Source organism: Rattus rattus, chromosome 2 (assembly GCF_011064425.1).
Source record: "Rattus rattus isolate New Zealand chromosome 2, Rrattus_CSIRO_v1, whole genome shotgun sequence".
Lineage (NCBI taxonomy): Eukaryota > Metazoa > Chordata > Mammalia > Rodentia > Muridae > Rattus > Rattus rattus.
In genome coordinates, this window is record NC_046155.1 from 156,367,914 (window position 1) to 156,387,816 (window position 19,903).

At 38.6% G+C, this 19,903-nt stretch overlaps 1 protein-coding gene across 1 annotated transcript in view; it reads right to left on the reverse strand.

Annotated features, from left to right (window-relative positions):
- LOC116894373 (vomeronasal type-2 receptor 116-like) overlaps positions 1-18,274 on the reverse strand; it is a 35,912-nt gene extending 17,638 nt beyond the window's left edge. The window contains exons 1-4 of the mRNA XM_032896079.1: positions 18,005-18,274; positions 16,863-17,669; positions 8,111-8,338; positions 6,611-6,734 (exon numbers count right to left, since the gene is read on the reverse strand). Of these exons, the coding sequence (XP_032751970.1) occupies positions 6,611-6,734; positions 8,111-8,338; positions 16,863-17,669; positions 18,005-18,259 (1,414 nt within the window). The 5' untranslated portion in view covers positions 18,260-18,274. The remainder of the gene's footprint in view (positions 1-6,610; positions 6,735-8,110; positions 8,339-16,862; positions 17,670-18,004) is intronic.
- Between the last annotated feature and the right edge of the window lie 1,629 nt (positions 18,275-19,903).

Genomic DNA, 19,903 nt, shown 5'->3' on the forward strand with positions numbered 1-19,903 from the left:
GTATACACACCAAAAGGGAAGCACACATGAATACACAGACACACACAGACACAGACACACACACACACACACACACACACACACACACACACACACACACACACACACACCAGTACCACCACCACCACCACCACCACCCCCACCAACACCACCCCCAACCACAACAAACAAAACAACAACAACAAAAACAAAATAATAGAAATCAAAAATCAATGGTCATTAACATCTCTCAACAACAATTGACGCAATTCCCCAATAGAAGACACACACTAAGAGAATGAATGAGAACACAGGACCCATTATTTTGCTGTATACAAGTAACACACTCCAGCAACAATGACAGTCATTACTTCACAGTAAAGCCTAAAAACATGTTTATGAATAAATAGAGCCAAAGAAGCAAGCTGGAGTAGCTGTTATAATATCTAATAAAATAAGCTTTCAATGAAAATTAAGCAAAAGAGATGGGGTATGTGCAGTTCATACTCATCGAACAAAAAAATGCAATAAAATGACAGCTCAATTTGAATATATATGTCCCAACTCCAGGGCACCCACATTCATAAAAGAAATTTACTAAAACTTAAACCACACCTCAAACCTCATGCATTAATAGAGGGAGACATCATCACACTCTCCCCAGAAGACAAGTCATCAAGAATCAGATACTAACAGAGAAATAATGAAACTAAGTGAGGTTATGAATCCAATGGATCTAAAAGATATTTACAGAATCCTTCACCCAACACACACAAAAAAATACCATTTTCTTAGCACTTCATGGAACCTTCTCCAAAGTTGACTATATAGGTAGTCACAAAGCAATCTCAACAGAATCAAGAAAATTGAAATAATTCCCTGTATCTAATTAGACCACCATGGGTTAAAGCTGGATTATTAAGAACAACAGAAGCAACAGACAGACCACATAATCATGGAAACTGAACAACTCTCTACTCAATGATTAGTGCTAAGAAGAAAGTTCATAGCACTGAGTGCCTTTGTAAACAAATTGGAGAGTTCTCATACTAGCAATTTAAAAATACACCTGAAAGCTCTAGAAAAAAAAGCAAATGCACCTAAGAGGAACATATGGCCAGAAATTATGAAAATCAATCTGGAGGTTCCTCAGAAAATTAAACATTCCATTATCTGAGGACCCAGTAATACTTCTCTTGGGCATATACCCAAAAGATGCTCCAACATACAACAAAGACACATGTTCCACTATGTCCATAGCAGTCTTATTTATAGTAGCCAGAAGCTGAAAAGAACTGAGATTCCCTTCAACAGAGGAATGGATTAAAAAATGTGGTACATCTACACAATGGAGTACTACTGAGCTATCAAAAACAATGACTTCATGAAATTCATAGGCAAATGGATGGGACTAGAAAATATCATCCTGAGTGAGGTAACTCAATCACAGAAAAACACACTGGGTAAGCACTCATTGATAAGTGGATATTAGTCAAAAAGCTCGAATTACCCAAGATGCAATCCATAGACCACAGGAAGCTCAAGAAGAAGGATGACCAAAATGCTAGCAGCAAACAACTGAACTGAGAACAGGACCCCCTTGGGGGGAATTAGAGGAAGAATTGAAAGAGTTGAAGGAGCTTGCAACCTCATAAGAACAACGATGCTAACCAACCAGAGCTTCCAGGGACTAAACCACTACCGAAAGACTACACATAGACTCACCCATGGCTCCAACTGCATATGTAGCAGAGAATAGCCTTGTTGGGGCACCAGTGGAAGGGGAAGTCCTTCGTCCTGCAAAGGTTGGACCCCAGGGCAGGGGAATATGGAGGGGTAGTAAGGGTGATATATGGGGGAAATACACATATGGGGGAGGGGAAAGGATGGGGGATTATGGACAGGAAACCGGAAAGGGGAATAATAGCATTTGAATTGTAAGTAAAGAAATATGTCCAATAAAAATTAAAAAAAAACCTCTGGGCTTTTGAGGCTATAGAGATGGCTCAGTGAGTAATAGCACTGACTGCTCTTCCAGAGGTCCTGAGTTCAAATTCCAGCAACCACATGGTGGCTTATAACCATATGTAATGAGATCTGATGCCCTCTGCTGGTGTGTCTAAAGACAGCTACAGTGCACTTATATTTAATAAATAAATAAATATTTTAAAAACCTGGACTTTTTGTCTGCATGTGATGAGCTACCGGAGAGTGGTTCTTTTTTTTTTTTTCTCCATCTTTATTAACTTGAGTATTTCTTATTTACATTTAAATTGTTATTCCCCTTCCTGGTTTCTGGGCCAACATCCCCTAACCACTCCCCTCCCCTTCTATATGGGTGTTCCCCTCCCCATCCTCCCCCTATTAACGCCCTCCCGCCACCAATCACGTTCACTGGGGGTTCAGTCTTGGCAGGACCAAGGGCTTCCCATTCCACTGGTGCTCGTACTAGACTATTCACTGCTACCTATGAGGTTGGAGCCCATGGTCAGTCTTTGGGTAGTGGCTTAGTCTCTGGAAGCTCTGGTTGGTTGGCATTGTTGTTCATATGGGGTCTCGAGCCCCTTCAAGCTCTTTCAGTCTTTTCTAAGATTCCTTCAACCAGGGTCCTGTTCTCAAATCAGTGGTTTAATGATGGCATTCACCTATGTATTTGCTGTATTCTGGGAGTGTCTCTCAGGAGAGATCTACATCCGGTTCCTGTCGGGTGCACTTCTTTGCTTCATCCATCTTATCTAGTTTGGTGGCTGTATATGTGTGGGCCACATGTGGGGCAGGCTCTGAATGTGTATTCTCTTTCTGCCTCTGTTCTAAACTTTGCCTCCCTATTCCTTCCCAAGGGTATTCCTGTTCCCCTTTAAAAGAAGGAGTGAAGCATTCGCATTTTGGTCACCCTTCTTGAGATTCATGTGTTCTGTGCATCTAGGGTAATTCAAGCATTTGGGATAATAGCCATTTATCAATGAGTGCATACCATGTGTGTTTTTCTGTGATTGGGTTAGTTCACCAGGATGATATTTTCCAGTTCCTCCATTTGCCTATGAATTTATAAAGTCATTGTTTTTTGATAGCTGAGTAATATTCCATTGTGTAGATGTACCACATTTTCTGTATCCATTCCTCTGTTGAAGGGCATCTGGGTTCTTTCCAGCTTCTGGCTATTATAAATAAGGCTGCTATGAACATAGTGGAGCACGTGTCTTTGTTATATGTTAGGGGCATCTTTTGAGTATATGCCCAAGAGAGGTATAGCTGGGTCCTCAGGTAGTTCAATGTCCAATTTTCTGAGGAACCTCCAGACTGATTTCCAGAATGGTTGTACCAGTCTGCAATCCCACCAACAATGGAGGAGTGTTCCTCTTCTCCACATCCTCGCCAGCATTTGCTGTCACCTGAGTTTTGATCCTAGCCATTCTCACTGGTGTGAGGTGAAATCTCAGGGTTGTTTTGATTTGCATTTCCCTTATGACTAAAGATGTTGAACATTTCTTTAGGTGTTTCTCAGCCATTCGGCATTCCTCAGCTGTGAATTCTTTGTTTAGCCCTGAACTCCATCTTTTAATAGGGTTATTTGTCTCCCCGGGGTCTAACTTCTTGAGTTCTTTGTATATTTTGGATATAAGCCCTCTATCTGTTGTAGGATTGGTAAAGATATTTTCCCAATGTATTGTTTGTCGTTTTGTCCTAACAACAGTGTCCTTTGCCTTACAGAAGCTTTGCAGTTTTATGAGATCCCATTTGTCGATTCGTGGTCTTAGAGCCTAAGCCACTGGTATTTCGTTCAGGAAATTTTCTCCAGTGCCCATGTGTTCAAGATGCTTCCCCACTTTTTCTTCTATTAGTTTCAGTGTATCTGGTTTGATGTGGAGGTCCTTGATCCACTTGGACTTAAGCTTTGTACAGAGTGATCAGCATGGATTGATCTGCATTCTTCTACATGCTGACCTCGAGTTGAACCAGCACCATTTGCTGAAAATGCTATCTTTTTTCCATTGTATGGTTTTCGATCCTTTGTCAAAAATCAAGTGCCCATAGGTGTGTGGGTTCATTTCGGGGTCTTTAATTCTATTCCACTCGTCTATCTTTCTGTCTCTGTACCAATACCATGCAGTCTTTGTCACTATTGGTCTGCAATACTGCTTGAGTTCAGGAATAGTGATTCCCCCAAAAGCACTTTTATTTTTGAGGATAGTTTTAGCTATCCTTGTTTTTTGTTATTCCAGATGAATTTCGAAATTGTTCTGTCTAACTCTCTGAAGAATTGGATTGGTATTTTGATGGGGATTGCATTGAATGTGTAGATAGCTTTTGGTAAAATGGCCATTTTTTACTGTGTTAATCCTGCCAATCTATGAGCATGGGAGGTCTTTCCATCTTCTGAGGTCTTCAATTTCTTTCTTCAGAGGCTTGAAGTTCTCATCATACAGATCTTTCACTTGCTTGGTTAAAGTCACACCAAGATATTTTATATTATTTGGGACTATTATGAAGGGTATTGTTTCCCTAATTTTTTTCTTGGCTTGTTTCTCTTTTGTGTAGAGGAAGGCTACTGATTTATTTGAGTTAATTTTATACCCAGCCACTTTGCTGAAGGTGTTTTTCAGGTTTAGTAGTTGTCTGGTGGAACTTTTGGAATCACTTAAATATACTATCATATCATCTGCGAATAGTGATATTTCTAAATTTAACCTGTTCCAACTATAATTTTTGTTTGTTAAGGATAGACACTCAAGAAAATACCTGGAGTCATGGCCTCACTTAGAAATTTCTAACTTTGTGCTTATTTGTGCTTATCATGATCTCCAGAACACAGAAGGGATTCAAAATAAGGTCAAATAAAAGTGTTTCCTTAAAAAACAAAAGGAATACTTTGTTTATGACGTTCCTAAAGACTTAGACATAATTTTCTCTGGAAAAGACATAAAATAATTCATAATGCACACAAAAGCAATAGATGGCAGAAAATAATCAAATTCAGCGCTGATATAATCCACAGACCACATGAAGCTCAAGAAGAAGGATGACCTAAGTGTAGATGCTCCAGTCCTTCATAGAAGAGGGATCAAAAATATTCATAGAAATATGGAGACAAAGTTTGGAGCAGAGACTGAAGAAATGGCCATGCAGAGCCTGCCTCACCTGGGGTTCCAGCCCATATATATACAGCTACCAAACCAGATAATATTGTTGATACCGGACAGCGCATGCTGACAGGAGCCTGATATAGCTGTCTCATGAGAGGCTCTGCCACAGCATGGCAGAGACAGAGGTGGCAGCTTGCAACTAACCACTGAACTGAGAATGGGTTCCCCATTGGAGGAGTTAGAGAAAGGATTGAAGGAGCTGAATGGGTTTACAACCCCAGAAGAACAACAATACCAACTGACCAGAACTCCCAGGGACTAAACCACCATCTAAACATCACACATGGACAGACCAATGGCTCTATTTGCATATGTAGCAGAGGATGGCCTTGTTGGGCACCAATGGGAGGAGAAGCCCTTGGTCCTGTTAAGACTTGACTCCTCAGTGTAGGGTAATGTCAGGGAAGGGAGGCGGGAAGGGTGGGTAGATGGGTGGGGGGAACATCTTCATAGAAGAAGGGGCAGGGGGATTTCAATAGAGGGTTTATGGATGGGACACCAGGAAAGGGGATAACATTTAAAATGCAAATTAGAAAATCCAGTAAAAAATACAAGGAAAAATACAAAATATCTTGCTGGGATCTCCATGGGATGATAGAATTTCTGGGTGGATTGAGGCAAGGGAGATGAAAATAGGATGAGCTGTAAGAAGTGTGATATGAGATGGAATTGAGGGTGAGAATGAGGACAAGAACAACTAGAAATAAAGTGTATTGAAGGAACAACATGGAAACCTGATGCAAGGGAAACATCCTTTAACAGTGATAGAAATAGAATCCCACTGCCCATCTCTGGTCAACAAATGAAGTTATGAATACAGGGACTGGGTTTCATGAATGAGTTGTTTGTTCAAAAGGTGCCCCGCATTCCTTCCCACCCCCACAAAAAACAGGCTATTGCCAAGACAATAAGTTGCTCTGCAAAACCTGATAACAAAGTCCCACTGCTCCAGATAAAACAAAAGAAACTTAGCAATGATAGAGATTAAATATATCTACTGGAGAAATCAAATCTAACTGCTTATTCCCCCAAAAGTGTAAAACAACAGCAGCAGCAGCAGCAGCAGCAGCAGCAGCAGCAGCAACAACAACAACAACAACAAATCTCTGTGTTGGAAATAATGGTAAAGAGGATGTGAGAAACCCAAGTTTTAAGTGAATCCAACATGTGACTGAGTATTGTTTGAAATTATATAGAAATGGTGCTAAAAACACTGTGTCCATGGTGAAATGAAAAAGGCCATTAATGTGTGGGAAAAGTGAGTATTCAGGAAAAAATATGTGTAGTGGATCAGCAATATAAGTTAAGGATGATTTCAATATCTAGAGAATGTGATTTCAAAAAAAAATAAAACTAGCAGCAATCCTTAAATTTCTAATAAGGAGATGTGAGAAAATCTCTTACTTATTTCCAGTCTTTCCCCATTTGCTTAGGTATAGCAGACTCCTGTGGATGAGCTGGAAATTTCCCTGTAAGCCTGTATTTACCTGTCTCGTTTGAAATCTCATTGTCTGCACAAGGAGTACAATCAAAGCAGCAGACAGCCTTGCCTTCTTGGGAAGTTTTCCTGAATCCAGGCCTACAGCTCTCACTGCACACAGACTGAGGAACCTGAGAGAAATGTAAGCTATTAGTCAATGCTTGGGCTCATTTGAAAAATCCAAGTATTTCTGACTGTAATTGAGCAGTTAATTTTACAATTGAAGCTAATGGGTTTTGGTATTGCTAATTTTATCTACACAGGCCATATGTTTAAGCTTTGTCCAATTCCTGAAGACATTGATAAGTATAGATGATTAAAGGAATGTTCAAGAAAGTCATGATATGAATTCAGATTTAACTTGTCTCTATGCTTACTAGGGGGAACTTTTATATTGAAAGTAATTGTTTTTTAAAGTTGTTTATATTTTATTTTATTTTTATCAGATGTATTTCTTTACTTACATTTCAAATGTTATTCCCTTTTCTGGTTTCTGTCCATAAGTCTACATCCCCTCACCCCCCATACGGATGTTTCCCCCATCTATCCCCCTTACCCCCCTCCCACACACACATTTCCCCTTCCCTGGGGGTCAAACCTTGGTAGGACCAAGGACTTCCCCTTCTACTGGTGCCACAACAAGGCTATTCTCTGCTACATATGCAGTTGGAGCCCTGGCTCAGTCCATGTATAGTCTTTCGATAATGGTTTAATCCCTGGAAGCTCTGGTTGTTTGGCATTGTTGTTCTTATGTGAAAGTGGTTGTTAATGTTGACTGACAACTTTTCAGATCTTGGATTCATCATGGAAGCAAATCTTATACATCTCCATGCTTAGTTTTATACAGGCACTTACTGAGATCTCAAAATGGTGGTCAGTATTTCACTGGCTAATGTCACACAATGAAAAGATGATAGAAGTGAGCAACCACATCCTTTCTTCTCTGATTCTAATTCTGGTCTATGAACATGTTGTCATCACTACTTCTGGCTTTCAAAACATTTTTTGCCCAACACAATATAACGAGTGTTACAGAGTCAGCCAATAAAAACTTGTCCTCCTCTTTGTTGCTTTGGTTGAATATTTACATGAAGTAGCAAGTCAAGCATTACACATAACAGAAACACACACAAATATACACACAAACAGCACATACACCTGTTATACTATTGTGCCTTTTCTCAAGCTGGGAAACTAAAATGCCATCTTACATTACTGTAATTTCTTCATTTTGGTGACAAAATGAATATATCAGTGGCCTGAGGCAGTAACTAATAGACAATCTATTTTTAAGAAATGTTTGGGCATTATCAAATTTAAAATAAACATATCCATTGACCAGAGTCAAGGCATGAGAAAATAGTCTATGTTATCTGTTTTTATGTGAAGATCCTTAATGGTAGTTCAATATTTATTGATATTGAGTAAGAGTCTAATGATCATTACATCCTGAGAATTACCTTAGTTCTAAGAAAGGTCAGAGAAGTCAAAAAATGACACAACTCACCTTTGTAAACCTTGTAGGCCATTGTATCATCTCTTCACATAAAGATAACTGTACACCCTGGTGAGCACTTAGAGAATAGGTTCCTACTTTCACCTTTAATCCAAGACCACTTGGAAAATTCCAAAAATTAAGAATGTCATACTTTGTATCTAAGTTTCTTCCCCCATCCATTAGTGTGTGTCCTCTCACATGGCTTTTCATTATTGTGTTCTTTAGGAAAGGGAGAAGCTAAAAGAAATGCAAAAACATAGGTTAAAAATCATATGAGGTACTAAAACATTTTTAAAGTGCTACAATAAATTTCAGTTGACACAGCCATGTCCATTGGAAATGGTGAAAGTCATGAAGCTAGGACAGTTGTTTGTCACAAGTCAAACAAAGATAAGCCAAATGCTGGGATCATTTTCGTGCTGTTTCTCTTTTAGGATTGGTCTCTGTCTCTAGAATTATTGGAACTTTCTGCATTATGATTTATTTTATGTCTTTTCCAGAGAAAATTATGTCTAAGTCTTTAGGAAAGTCATAAACGAAGTATTCCTTTTGTTTTTAAGGAAATACTTTTATTTGACCTTATTTTGAAGCCCTTCTGTGTTCTGGAGATCATGACAAGCACAAATAAGCACAAAGTTAGAAATTTCTAAGTGAGGCCATGACTCCAGGTATTTTCTTGAGTATCTATCCTTAACAAACCCAAAAATCATAGTTGGAACAGGTTAAATTTAGAAATATTTGACAAATTCTAACTGGCCAGGAGAACTGATAACTGACTGTACACCATTTTTTTTACAATACATTTAGAGTTCTCTTAAAATGTACTTTAACTGTAGGGCATCATACATGGTATACTCACTGAGGAATGGAACTCAGTAAATGAGATAGATTGATTAAAATAAACTTTTATTACTTAATAAACATGATGAAATTATATAAATAAAAACATTACATACTAGTATTAGCTATTCATGAAATGACCAGTTCATGTATTTTTTATTTGTCTGGAGTGTAAATACTGTAAATACTGACAGCTTAAGAGCATGCCGTTACATAAGAAATGTTTGCTTTGGTAGAGACATTTTTTAAATTCTTTGAATTAGAATTGTAAAGTAGATTTAAAAAATCTGTTCTATTTGTACTTTCTAATTTTGATTGAACTTCTAACCATGAAGATGTAATGGAAAATCAAAAACATGCATGGAGACAAAATGATATAATCTGTATTTCTTGGATAATCATTGGATGTCATTCTTCTGTGGAACCTGTATAAATGAAAATCAATCTGACTATTAGTGGGGCAGAACATTGTGATTTCCCTGACAACCATGCCTAAGTCACTCCTCTCTCACAGACTCATGATCTTCTCTTGAGGAGCCCTAAGTACCTTCAGGGTTGCTCCCTGACCCTCAATGGTGTCCACACAACAAGGATCATCATTAAAGGAGCCATCAAAGATCCTGAGATACTTGCATGGAAATGCATTAAATTTCAAAAGTCTCATTCTGTACAAGATGAATCATTGAACTAAATATTGGAAAGATACAAAGACACCAATGTACATGGACTGAGATAATTCATATTTTGTTGATAAGCTAGCCCTGCCTATTCACTTTAGGAATATATTTAGAGATTCTGTCCTTAAAAAGAGGACCTGAAAGTCTGAAGTACACTTTAAAGTAATCCTTAACTTTATAACCCTATGGTAGTATTCAGGATCATTTTAACTCTTAAAGATATACTGCAGGCAGTCCAGACACCACCTGGACATGAAGGGAACTAGTCAACAGTTCTCTGCACCCAAATCCCATGGGAGGGAGAGCTAAACCTTCAGAGGGACAGACATGCCTGGGAAGCCAGAAGATGCTACACTCTGCCCACATTTCTTACTCCAGAGGAAAATACCTAATGCCATCTGGGACCCCGGTGCACGGGGCCACAGGAAAAGACGGCGCAGTCCCTCCTGGTTGCTGCCCTCATAGAGAGCTCAAAAGCAGCCCCCTACTAGCAACTTGAGCTGGGGGACCACAGGTAAGATCAACATTTCTGCTCCAAGCGACCTGCCAGATGGACTCAGGACACAGGCCCACAGGAACTGCTGAAGACCAGTAGACAGGAAAGACTACACACCTGAAAGCAGAACACTCTGTTCCCATAACTGGCTGAAAGAAAGCAGGAAAACAGGTCTACATCACTCCTGACACACAGGCCTATAGGATGGTCTAGCCACTGTCAGTAATAGCAGAACAAGGTAACACCAGAGAAAACATGATGGCGAGAGGCAAGCACAGGAAGCCAAGCAACAGAAACCAAGACTACATAGCATCATCAGAGCCCAATTCTCCCACCAAAGCAAACACTGAAAATCCAAACACACCAGAAAAGCAAGATCCAGATTAAAAATCAAATTAGATCATGATGCTGGAGGACTTCAAGAAAGACATGAAGAACTCCCTCAGAGAAACGAAGGAAAACAGCAATAAACAAGTAGAAGCCTATAGAGAAGAATCACAAAAATCCCTGAAAGAATTCCAGGAAAACACAGTCAAACAGGTGAAGGAATTAAAAATGGAAATAGAAGCAATAAAGAAAGGACACAGGGAAACAACCCTGGATATAGAAAACCAAAGGAAGAGACAAGGAGTCATAGATACAAGCATCACCAACAGAAGACAAGAGATAGAAGAGAGAATCTCAGAAGCAGAAGATTCCATAGAAATCATCAACACAACAGTCAAAGATAATGTAAAACAGAAAAAGCTACTGGTCCAAAACATACAGGAAATCCAGGACTCAATGAGAAGATCAAACCTAAGGATAATAGGTATAGAAGAGAGTGAAGACTCCAGCTCAAAGGACCAGTAAATATCTTCAACAAAATCATAGAAGAAAACTTCCCTAACCTAAAAAAAGAGATACCCATAGGCATATAAGAAGCCTACAGAACTCCAAATAGATTGGACCAGAAAAGAAAATCCTCCCGTCACATAATAATCAAAACAGCAAATGCACAAAATAAAGAATATTGAAAGCAGTAAGGGAAAAATGTCAAGTAACATATAAAGGCAGACCTATCAGAATCACACCAGACTTCTCGCTAGAGATTATGAAAGCCAGAAGATCCTGGACAGATGTCACACAGACCCTAAGAGAACAAAAATGCCAGCCTAGGTTACTGTATCCAGCAAAACTCTCAATTAACATAGATGGAAAAACCAAGATATTCCATGACAAAACCAAATTTACACAATATCTTTCTACAAATCCAGCACTACAAAGGATAATAAATGGCAAAGCCCAACATAAGGAGGCAAGGTACACCGTAGAAAAAGCAAGACACTAATCGACTTGGCAACAAAACAAGGAGAAGAAAAGCACACAAACATAATCTCACATCCAAATATGAATATAATAGGAAGCAAATAATCACTATTCCTTAATATCTCTCAACATCAATGGTCTCAACTCCCCAATAAAAAGACATAGATTAACAAACTGGATATGCAACGAGGACTCTGCATTCTGCTGCCTACAGGAAACACACCTCAGAGACAAAGACAGACACTACCTCAGAGTGAAAGGCTGGAAAACAACTTTCCAAGCAAATGGTTGGAAGAAGCAAGCTGGAGTAGCCATTCTAATATCAAATAAAATCAATTTTCAACTAAAAGTCATCAAAAAAGATAAGGAAGGACACTTCATATTCATCAAAGGAAAAATCCACCAAAATGAACTCTCAATCCAAAGTATCTATGCTCCAAATACAAGGGGACCTACATACATAAAAGAAACCTTATTAAAACTCAAAGCACACATTGCATCTCATACAATAAAGCAGGAGATCTCCCCCCCTCTCATAAATGGACAGATCATGGAAACAGAAATTAAACAGAGACATAGACAGACAAAGAGAAATCATGAAACAAATGGACTTAACAGATATTTATAGAACATTCTATCCTAAAACAAAAGGATATGCCTTCTTCTCACCACCTAATGGCATTCTCTCCAAAACTGACCATATAATCAGTCATAAAACAGGCCTCAACAGATACAGAAAGATAGAAATAATCCCATGGTCCTATCGGACCACCCTGGGCGAAAGCTGGTCTTCAATAACAGTAAGGAAAGAAAGCCCACATATACATGGAAGTTGAATAATGCTTTACTCAATGATAACCTGGTTAAGGGAGAAATAAAGAAAGAAATTAAAGACTTCTTAGAATTTAATGAAAATGAAGGTACTACATACCCAAACATATGGGACACAATGAAAATTGTGCTAAGACAAAAACTCATAGGTCAGAGTGCCTGCAGAAAGGAACAGGAGAGAGCATATATCACCAACTTGACAGCACACCTAAAAGGTCTAGAACAAAAAGAACCAAACACATCCTCGAGGAGTAGAAGGCAGGAAATAGTCAAACTCAGAGCTGAAATCAACCAAGTAGAAACAAAAAGAAGTATACAAAGAATCAACAGAACCAAAAGTGGGGTCTTTGAGAAAATCAACACGATATGTAAACCCTTAGGCAGACAACGAGAGGATACAGAGAGTGTGTATAAATTAACAAAACCAGAAATGAAAAGGGAGACATAACTACAGATTCAGAGGAAATTCAAAAAATCATCAGATCTTACTATAAAAGCCTATACTCAACAAAACTTGAAAATCTGCAGGAAATGGACAATTTCCTAGACAGATACCAGGTACCGAAGTTAAATCAGGAACAGATAAACCACATAAACAACCCCATAACTCCTAAGGAAATAGAAGCAGTCATTAAAGGTCTCTCAACCAAAAAGAGCCCAGGTCCAGACGGGTTTAGTGCAGAATTCTATCAGAACTTCATAGAAGACCTCATACCAATAGTATCCAAATTATTCCACAAAATTGAAACAGATGGAGCACTACCGAATTTCTTCTATGAAGCCACAATTACTCTTATACCAAAACCACACAAAGACCCAACAAAGAAAGAGAACTTCAGACCAATTTCCCTTATGAATATTGAAGCAAAAATACTAAATAAAATTCTGGCAAACCGAATCCATGAGCATATCAAAACAGTCACTCACCCTGATCAAGTAGGCTTCATCCCAAGCATGCAGGGATGGTTTCATATATGGAAAACTATCAACGTAATACACTATATAAACAAACTGAAAAGTAAAAACCACATGATCATTTCATTAGATGCTGAGAAAGCATTTGACAAAATTCAACACCCCTTCATGATAAAAGTCCTAGAAAGAACAGGAATTCAGGACCATACCTAAACATAGTAAAAGCCATATACAGCAAACCAGTGGCTAACATTAAACTAAATGGAGAGAAACTTGAAGCAATCCCACTAAAATCAGGAACTAGACAAGGCTGCCCACTCTCTCCCTACTTATTCAATATAATTCTTGAAGTTCTAGCCAGAGCAATCAGACAACAAAAGGAGGTCAAGGGGATACAGATCGGAAAAGAAGAAGTCAATCACTATTTGCAGATGATATGATAGTATATTTAAGTGATCCCAAAAGTTCCACCAGAGAACTACTAAAGCTGATAAACAACTTCAGCAAAGTGGCTGGGTATAAAATTAACTCAAATAAATCAGTAGCCTTTCTCTACACAAAAGAGAAACAAGCCGAGAAAGAAATTAGGGAAACGACACCCTTCATAATAGACCCAAATAATATAAAGTACCCCGGTGTGACTTTAACCAAGCAAATAAAAGATCTGTATGATAAGCCTTTCAAGCCTCTGAAGAAAGAAATTGAAGAAGACCTCAGAAGATGGAAAGATCTCCCATGCTCATGGACTGGCAGGATTAACATAGTAAAATGGCCAATTTACCAAAAGCGATCTACAGATTCAATGCAATCCCCATCAAAATACCCATCCAATTCTTCATAGAGTTAGACAGACCAAATTGAAAATTCATCTGGAATAGCAAAAAACACAGGATAGCTAAAACTATACTCAACAATAAAAGGACTTCAGGGGGAATCACTATCCCTGAACTCAAGCAGTATTTCAGAGCAATGGTGATAAAAACTGCATGGTATTGGTACAGATACAGAAAGATAGACCAGTGGAATAGAATTGAAGACCCAGAAATGAACCCACACACCTATGGTCACTTGATTTTTGACAAAGGAGCCAAAACCATCCAATGGATAAAAGATAGCATTTTCAGCAAATGGTGCTGGTTCAACTGGAGGTCAGCATGTAGAAGAATGCAGATCGATCCATGCTTATCACTCTGTACAAAGCTTAAGTTTAAGTGGATCAAGGACCTCCACATCAAACCAGATACACTCAAACTAAGAGAAGAAAAAGTGGGGAAGCATCTCGAACAAATGGGCACTGGAGAAAATTTCTTGAACAAAACACCAATGGCTTATGCTCTAAGATCAAGAGTCAACAAATGGGATCTCATAAAACTGCAAAGCTTCTGTAAGGCAAAGGACACTGTGGTTAGGACAAAATGTCAACCAACAGATTAGGAAAAGATCTTTACCGATCCTACAACAGATAGAGGGCTTATATTCAAAATATACAAAGAACTCAAGAAGTTAGACCCCAGGGAGACAAATAACCCTATTAAAAATGGGGTTCAGAGCTAAACAAAGAATTCACAGCTGAGGAATGCCGAATGGCTGAAAAACATCTAAAGAAATGTTCAACATCTTTAGTCATAAGGGAAATGCAAATCAAAACAACCCTGAGATTCCACCTCACACCAGTCAGAATGGCTAAGATTAAAAACTCAGGTGACAGCAGGTGCTAGCGAGGATGTGGAGAAAGAGGAACATTCCTCCATTGTTGGTGGGATTGCAGACTGGTACAACCATTCTGGAAATCAGTCTGGAGGTTCCTCAGAAAATTGGACATTGAACTACCTGAGGACCCAGCTATACCGCTCTTGGGCACATACCCAAAAGATGCCCCAACATATAACAAAGACACATGCTCCACTATGTTCATAGCAGCCTTATTTATAATAGCCAGAAGCTGGAAAGAACCCAGATGCCCTTCAACAGAGGAATGGATACAGAAAATGTGGTACATCTACACAATGGAATATTACTCAGCTATCAAAAACAATGACTTTATGAAATTCATAGGCAAATGGAGGAACTGGAAAATATCATCCTGAGTGAAGTAACCCAATTTCAAAAAAACCACATGGTATGCACTCATTGATAAAGGTCTATTATCCCAAATGCTTGAATTACCCTAGATGCACAGAACACATGAACCTCAAGAAGGGTGACCAAAATCCGAATGCTTCACTCCTTCTTTAAAAGGGGAACAAGAATACCCGTGGGAAGGAATAGGGAGGCAAAGTTTAGGACAGAGGCAGAAGGAACACCCATTCAGAGCCTGCCCCACATATGGCCCATACATATACAGCCACCAAACTAGATAAGATGGATGAAGCAAAGAAGTGCAGCCGACAGGAACTGGATGTAGATCTCTCCTGAGAGACACTCCCAGAATACAAAAAATACATAGGTGAATGTCAGCAGCAAACCACTGAACTGAGAACAGGACCCCAGTTGAAGGAATCAGAGAAAGAACTGGAAGAGCTTGAAGGGGTTCGATTTCCCATATGAACAACAGTGCCAAGCAACCAGAGCTTCCAGGGACTTAGCCACTACCCAAAGACTATTCATGGGCTGACCCTTGGCTCCAACCTCTTAGGTAGCAATGAATAGCTTAGTAAGAGCACCAGTGGAAGAGGAAGCCCTTGGTCCTGCCAAGACTGAACCCCCAGTGAACATGATTGTTTGGGGGAAGTTGGTAATGGGGGGAGGATTGGGAGGGGAAGCCCATACAGAAGGGGGATGTTGTTCCAGAAACCGGGAAGGGGAACAATAATCAAAATGTAAATAGAAATACTCAAGTCAATAAAGCTAAAAATGATGCTAATATTATATTTTGGGAAATTAAAAAAATAGATATACTGCCACGATATCTTCTCTGAGAAATATATATGACAAAGCTTCAAAGCAAAGGGGCAGAAATTGGAATTTACTATCAAGGTAGTGGGATAGTGGGAATGTACAACCACGCTCACTTTGAAGATATTGTGAAGAATCCTGTGAGGCAATGTGGTACATAAATTCCATATTAACATAAGGTTTGTTTCTTGTTACTGACACTTCATTAAGAACCCTTATTCAGGTTTTAACATTTATCTCCAGACATAGAAAAATATTCTCTCCCTTGTTTATTGTTAACATAATCTAGAACTTAGGATGTCCAATTTGAGACAGATGAGACTCCAACCATTGGACTGAGAATGGGGTTCCCAATGTAGGAGTTAGAGAAAGGACTGAAGTAGCTGAAGGGGTTTTCAACCACATAAGAATAACAACAATATCAAACAACTAGACAACTCAGAGCTCCCATGTTCTAAACCACCAACAAAAGAGTACACATGGTGCAACCACTGGCTTCAGTCCCATATGTATCAGAGGATGGCCTTGTCAAGCACCAATGAGAGGAGAGGACCTTGGTCCTCTGTGGTCTAGATGCATCAGTGTAGGGGAATGACAGTATGGAGAGGCAGTGGGTAGGTAGGTGTGGCAGCACCCTCAAAGAAGGAGGGGGGATGGCATAGGGGGATTCCAGAGGGAAAACCAGGAAAGGCGTTTGAAATTTAATAAAGAAAATATCCAATTTTAAAGAAAGTTAAAAAAAGAAATAATAAAAAAATGCCACATGGCAGACATTACAATACAAAGGAAGAAATATCACCTGCCAGTGTGAGAATACCATTCCTTCTTCATTAGCATACGATTGTGTTTGTATTTGTTGAAGATTTAACTCATGGAGACTATAGGCCACAGCATACACAGCATTGTATATATTGTAGCCTTCTTCATTCATAGTTGGGTCAAAAATGTGTCTGGGAAGTAATTCCAAAGAAGCATTGGGTTGGCAGTTCTCCAAAAGTTGACAGTCAAACTTAGAAAATGAGCACTTGAAAAACAAAAACCAAAATTTAGGAAGATAATCATCCTCTGGGTATTTGTAGGGATTAACTGTTTGAATAAAATTCATAAACTCAATCATATCTTCATGGTGGTATGAAAAAATGATACTCCCATGAAAAGACTCTAACATAAAATAATCAGAATGGCTATCAACATCACATGAAAAGTTCAAGACCCAAACTTTCCATGTAACTAATAGTTGTGCAATATGCCGAATTAATCCTTCTACAGAAATGATGTCTCCATAAATAACTATCACATTTGCTGATGATTCCTCAATCTTCTCCATATTTTTCCATAATGCATTGGAAAATGCATTCCATGTGCCAGGGATCATTTTCAAAAATGCTATGCAGATGCCATTGCTCTCCATATTTTCTCTCAAGTCTGATAGAAACTGAGTACCTCTGTGGTCATCTGGGAGCATCAGACCAACCCAGGACCAGCTGAAGTGAAGCATCAAAAGGACTATGGCAAGTGACAGAGATGTGTCCTTGGGAGCCATCTGATAGAGTGAATTAAATTGACCTCGGTCATTCAAGATAGAATCAAAAGGCCCAAAAGTGATCTGAAGAGATCATAAAATACATTGCCATGAAATACAATCTCAGATCAAAATCAGCAGATGGAAACAGAAGTCAAGATGAAGATGGGCTTATTTGTAAACTCACTACATTTTTTCTCTACAAAAATCGCTGACAGGCCTCCAGTTCCAATAACCTAGCTGGTCTTTCCCACCTCTCCATTCATTCTATTTTAAGTAATGGAAATATGGTTCTATTAAATATCTTCATACTTTTCTTTGATAGGTCATTAAATCCAGTGCCCCTATCTTACATTTTCAGATACCTATAATGCTAACAAAGGATATTTTTCTCCTAGTTCTTACATCCCATTCCTCACCTGAGGTATTTTGTAGAGTTGTAGCAGTGTTCCAATGTGGGCAGAGGCTGACCATGATGGTCCTGTGAGTACAGCAGGTGACTTTCTCTTGTACCCACAGTCACAGTTAGGAAGGGGACTGATTATCCCCGTACGCCAAAGAAAGGCACTATAAAAAATATTCCTTTCGGTATATGGAATATTATAGACATCATATCCAAGAGTTGTATTGGGTAGAAGATCAGGGTTTCTGTTGATCTCTTCAATGGCAAACATCAGGGCCAGAACAAACTTGTAGTTCTTAAATTTATACCTGCACAGATTTCACAAAATTACACAGGAAGAAACCATAGACCATACAACCTTTCTATTTGGTACAGTGGTTTTATAATATAAATGTAAATGTTTCTATGAAATCATTATTTTAGTATCTTCTCATGAATAATTGGAATGAGAATGGAGGTTTTAAGCAGATGAGAATAGTAATATCCTACACTCATTAATTATGGTGCATGAGATTCTAGTTTATCATTATATTGCTTTATTTATCTTTAATGTGTGGAAAAATTTTAAAAAAACTCCATGAATAAGGAATTAGGTTCTGAAAAACAGCAGAACTCTTGTTTGGAACTTGGCCTTTCAGTCTCTTCAATTATTGAAGGACAATATGTCTTGATCCAATCTCCCACTTTTCTGTAACAATACCCACCTTAAAATTAGCAAAAAATTAATTCAAATAATATATCACCACAGGTGTCATTTCTAAGACTTTTTAATAAGGTGGTCTGGAACGTACTATGTAGAACAGGCTGATCTTCAAGTAATGAAGATCTTCTTGACTCTGTCTCTTGGTTAATGGGATTAATTAATGTGAAACCACACCCAAATTTATTTCACCTTTGTGTGTGTTCATTAGTTTTGTATAACACTTATGTAGATGTGAGGTTTTGTATAGGTATAGATTCATCAGTTTCATGAACTATTAGTCCAAGGCAGAGAAAGACATCCAGGGTCAGTTCAGGCTGTCCACATGATTTCACGTGGAGTCTATTAATAATTTGCTTAATTATTGATTGACCGACTAACTTATTTGATTGACTGAGACAGGTTCTGAACATGTAGCCTTGGCTGGCATGGAACACACTTTGTAAACAAATTTGACCTCAAAATCATGAAGACTTTCTGCCTCTCCTTTCCTAGTGCTGGAGAAAAGAGAGAATACTATGCTAACTGACTTCCAGTTTCTTCATTGTTTTCAGCACATAAGACTTGAACTCTAGCCAGCAAACTAGTAGGGAGTCACCTCTCCTATTCTACCCTCCATATGATCATTAGAATACAAGAGTATACTCATGATTGTTAGGAGGTCCGAGCTAAGGTCCTCAAACTTGCACCTAGAGCATTTTACCTTGTTAGGCAACTATGTCTAACAATAATGTGATAAGAGAAAACATTAGACCTTTAGTAATGCCAAAGATTCACACACAAAGAAATAGCATTACATGTTAGTGTAAAAGTATGCAATTGACAAAAACGGTTTCCTTAAGATTATATTTAGCAAATTGTTCTTCAGTTGCATATAAAATACTTCTTAAAGAACATTTTCAGCATTTTTATAGAAAAGCAGCATTATGTTTTATAGTTTCAAAAGACATATAGGGAAGAAGAATATTTCTACACTAAAAAATACTTGAAAAAAAAGGAACATGACATCTTTTTTTATTTTTTATTTTTATTTATTTATTTTTATTAACTTGAGTGTTTCTTATTTACATTTCGAGTGTTATTCCCTTTCCCGGTTTCCGGGCAAACATCCCCCTAATTCCTCTCCCTCCCCTTACTTATGGGTGTTCCCCTCCCCATCCTCCCCCCATTGCTGCCCTCCCCCCAACAATCTAGTTCACTGGGGGTTCAGTCTTA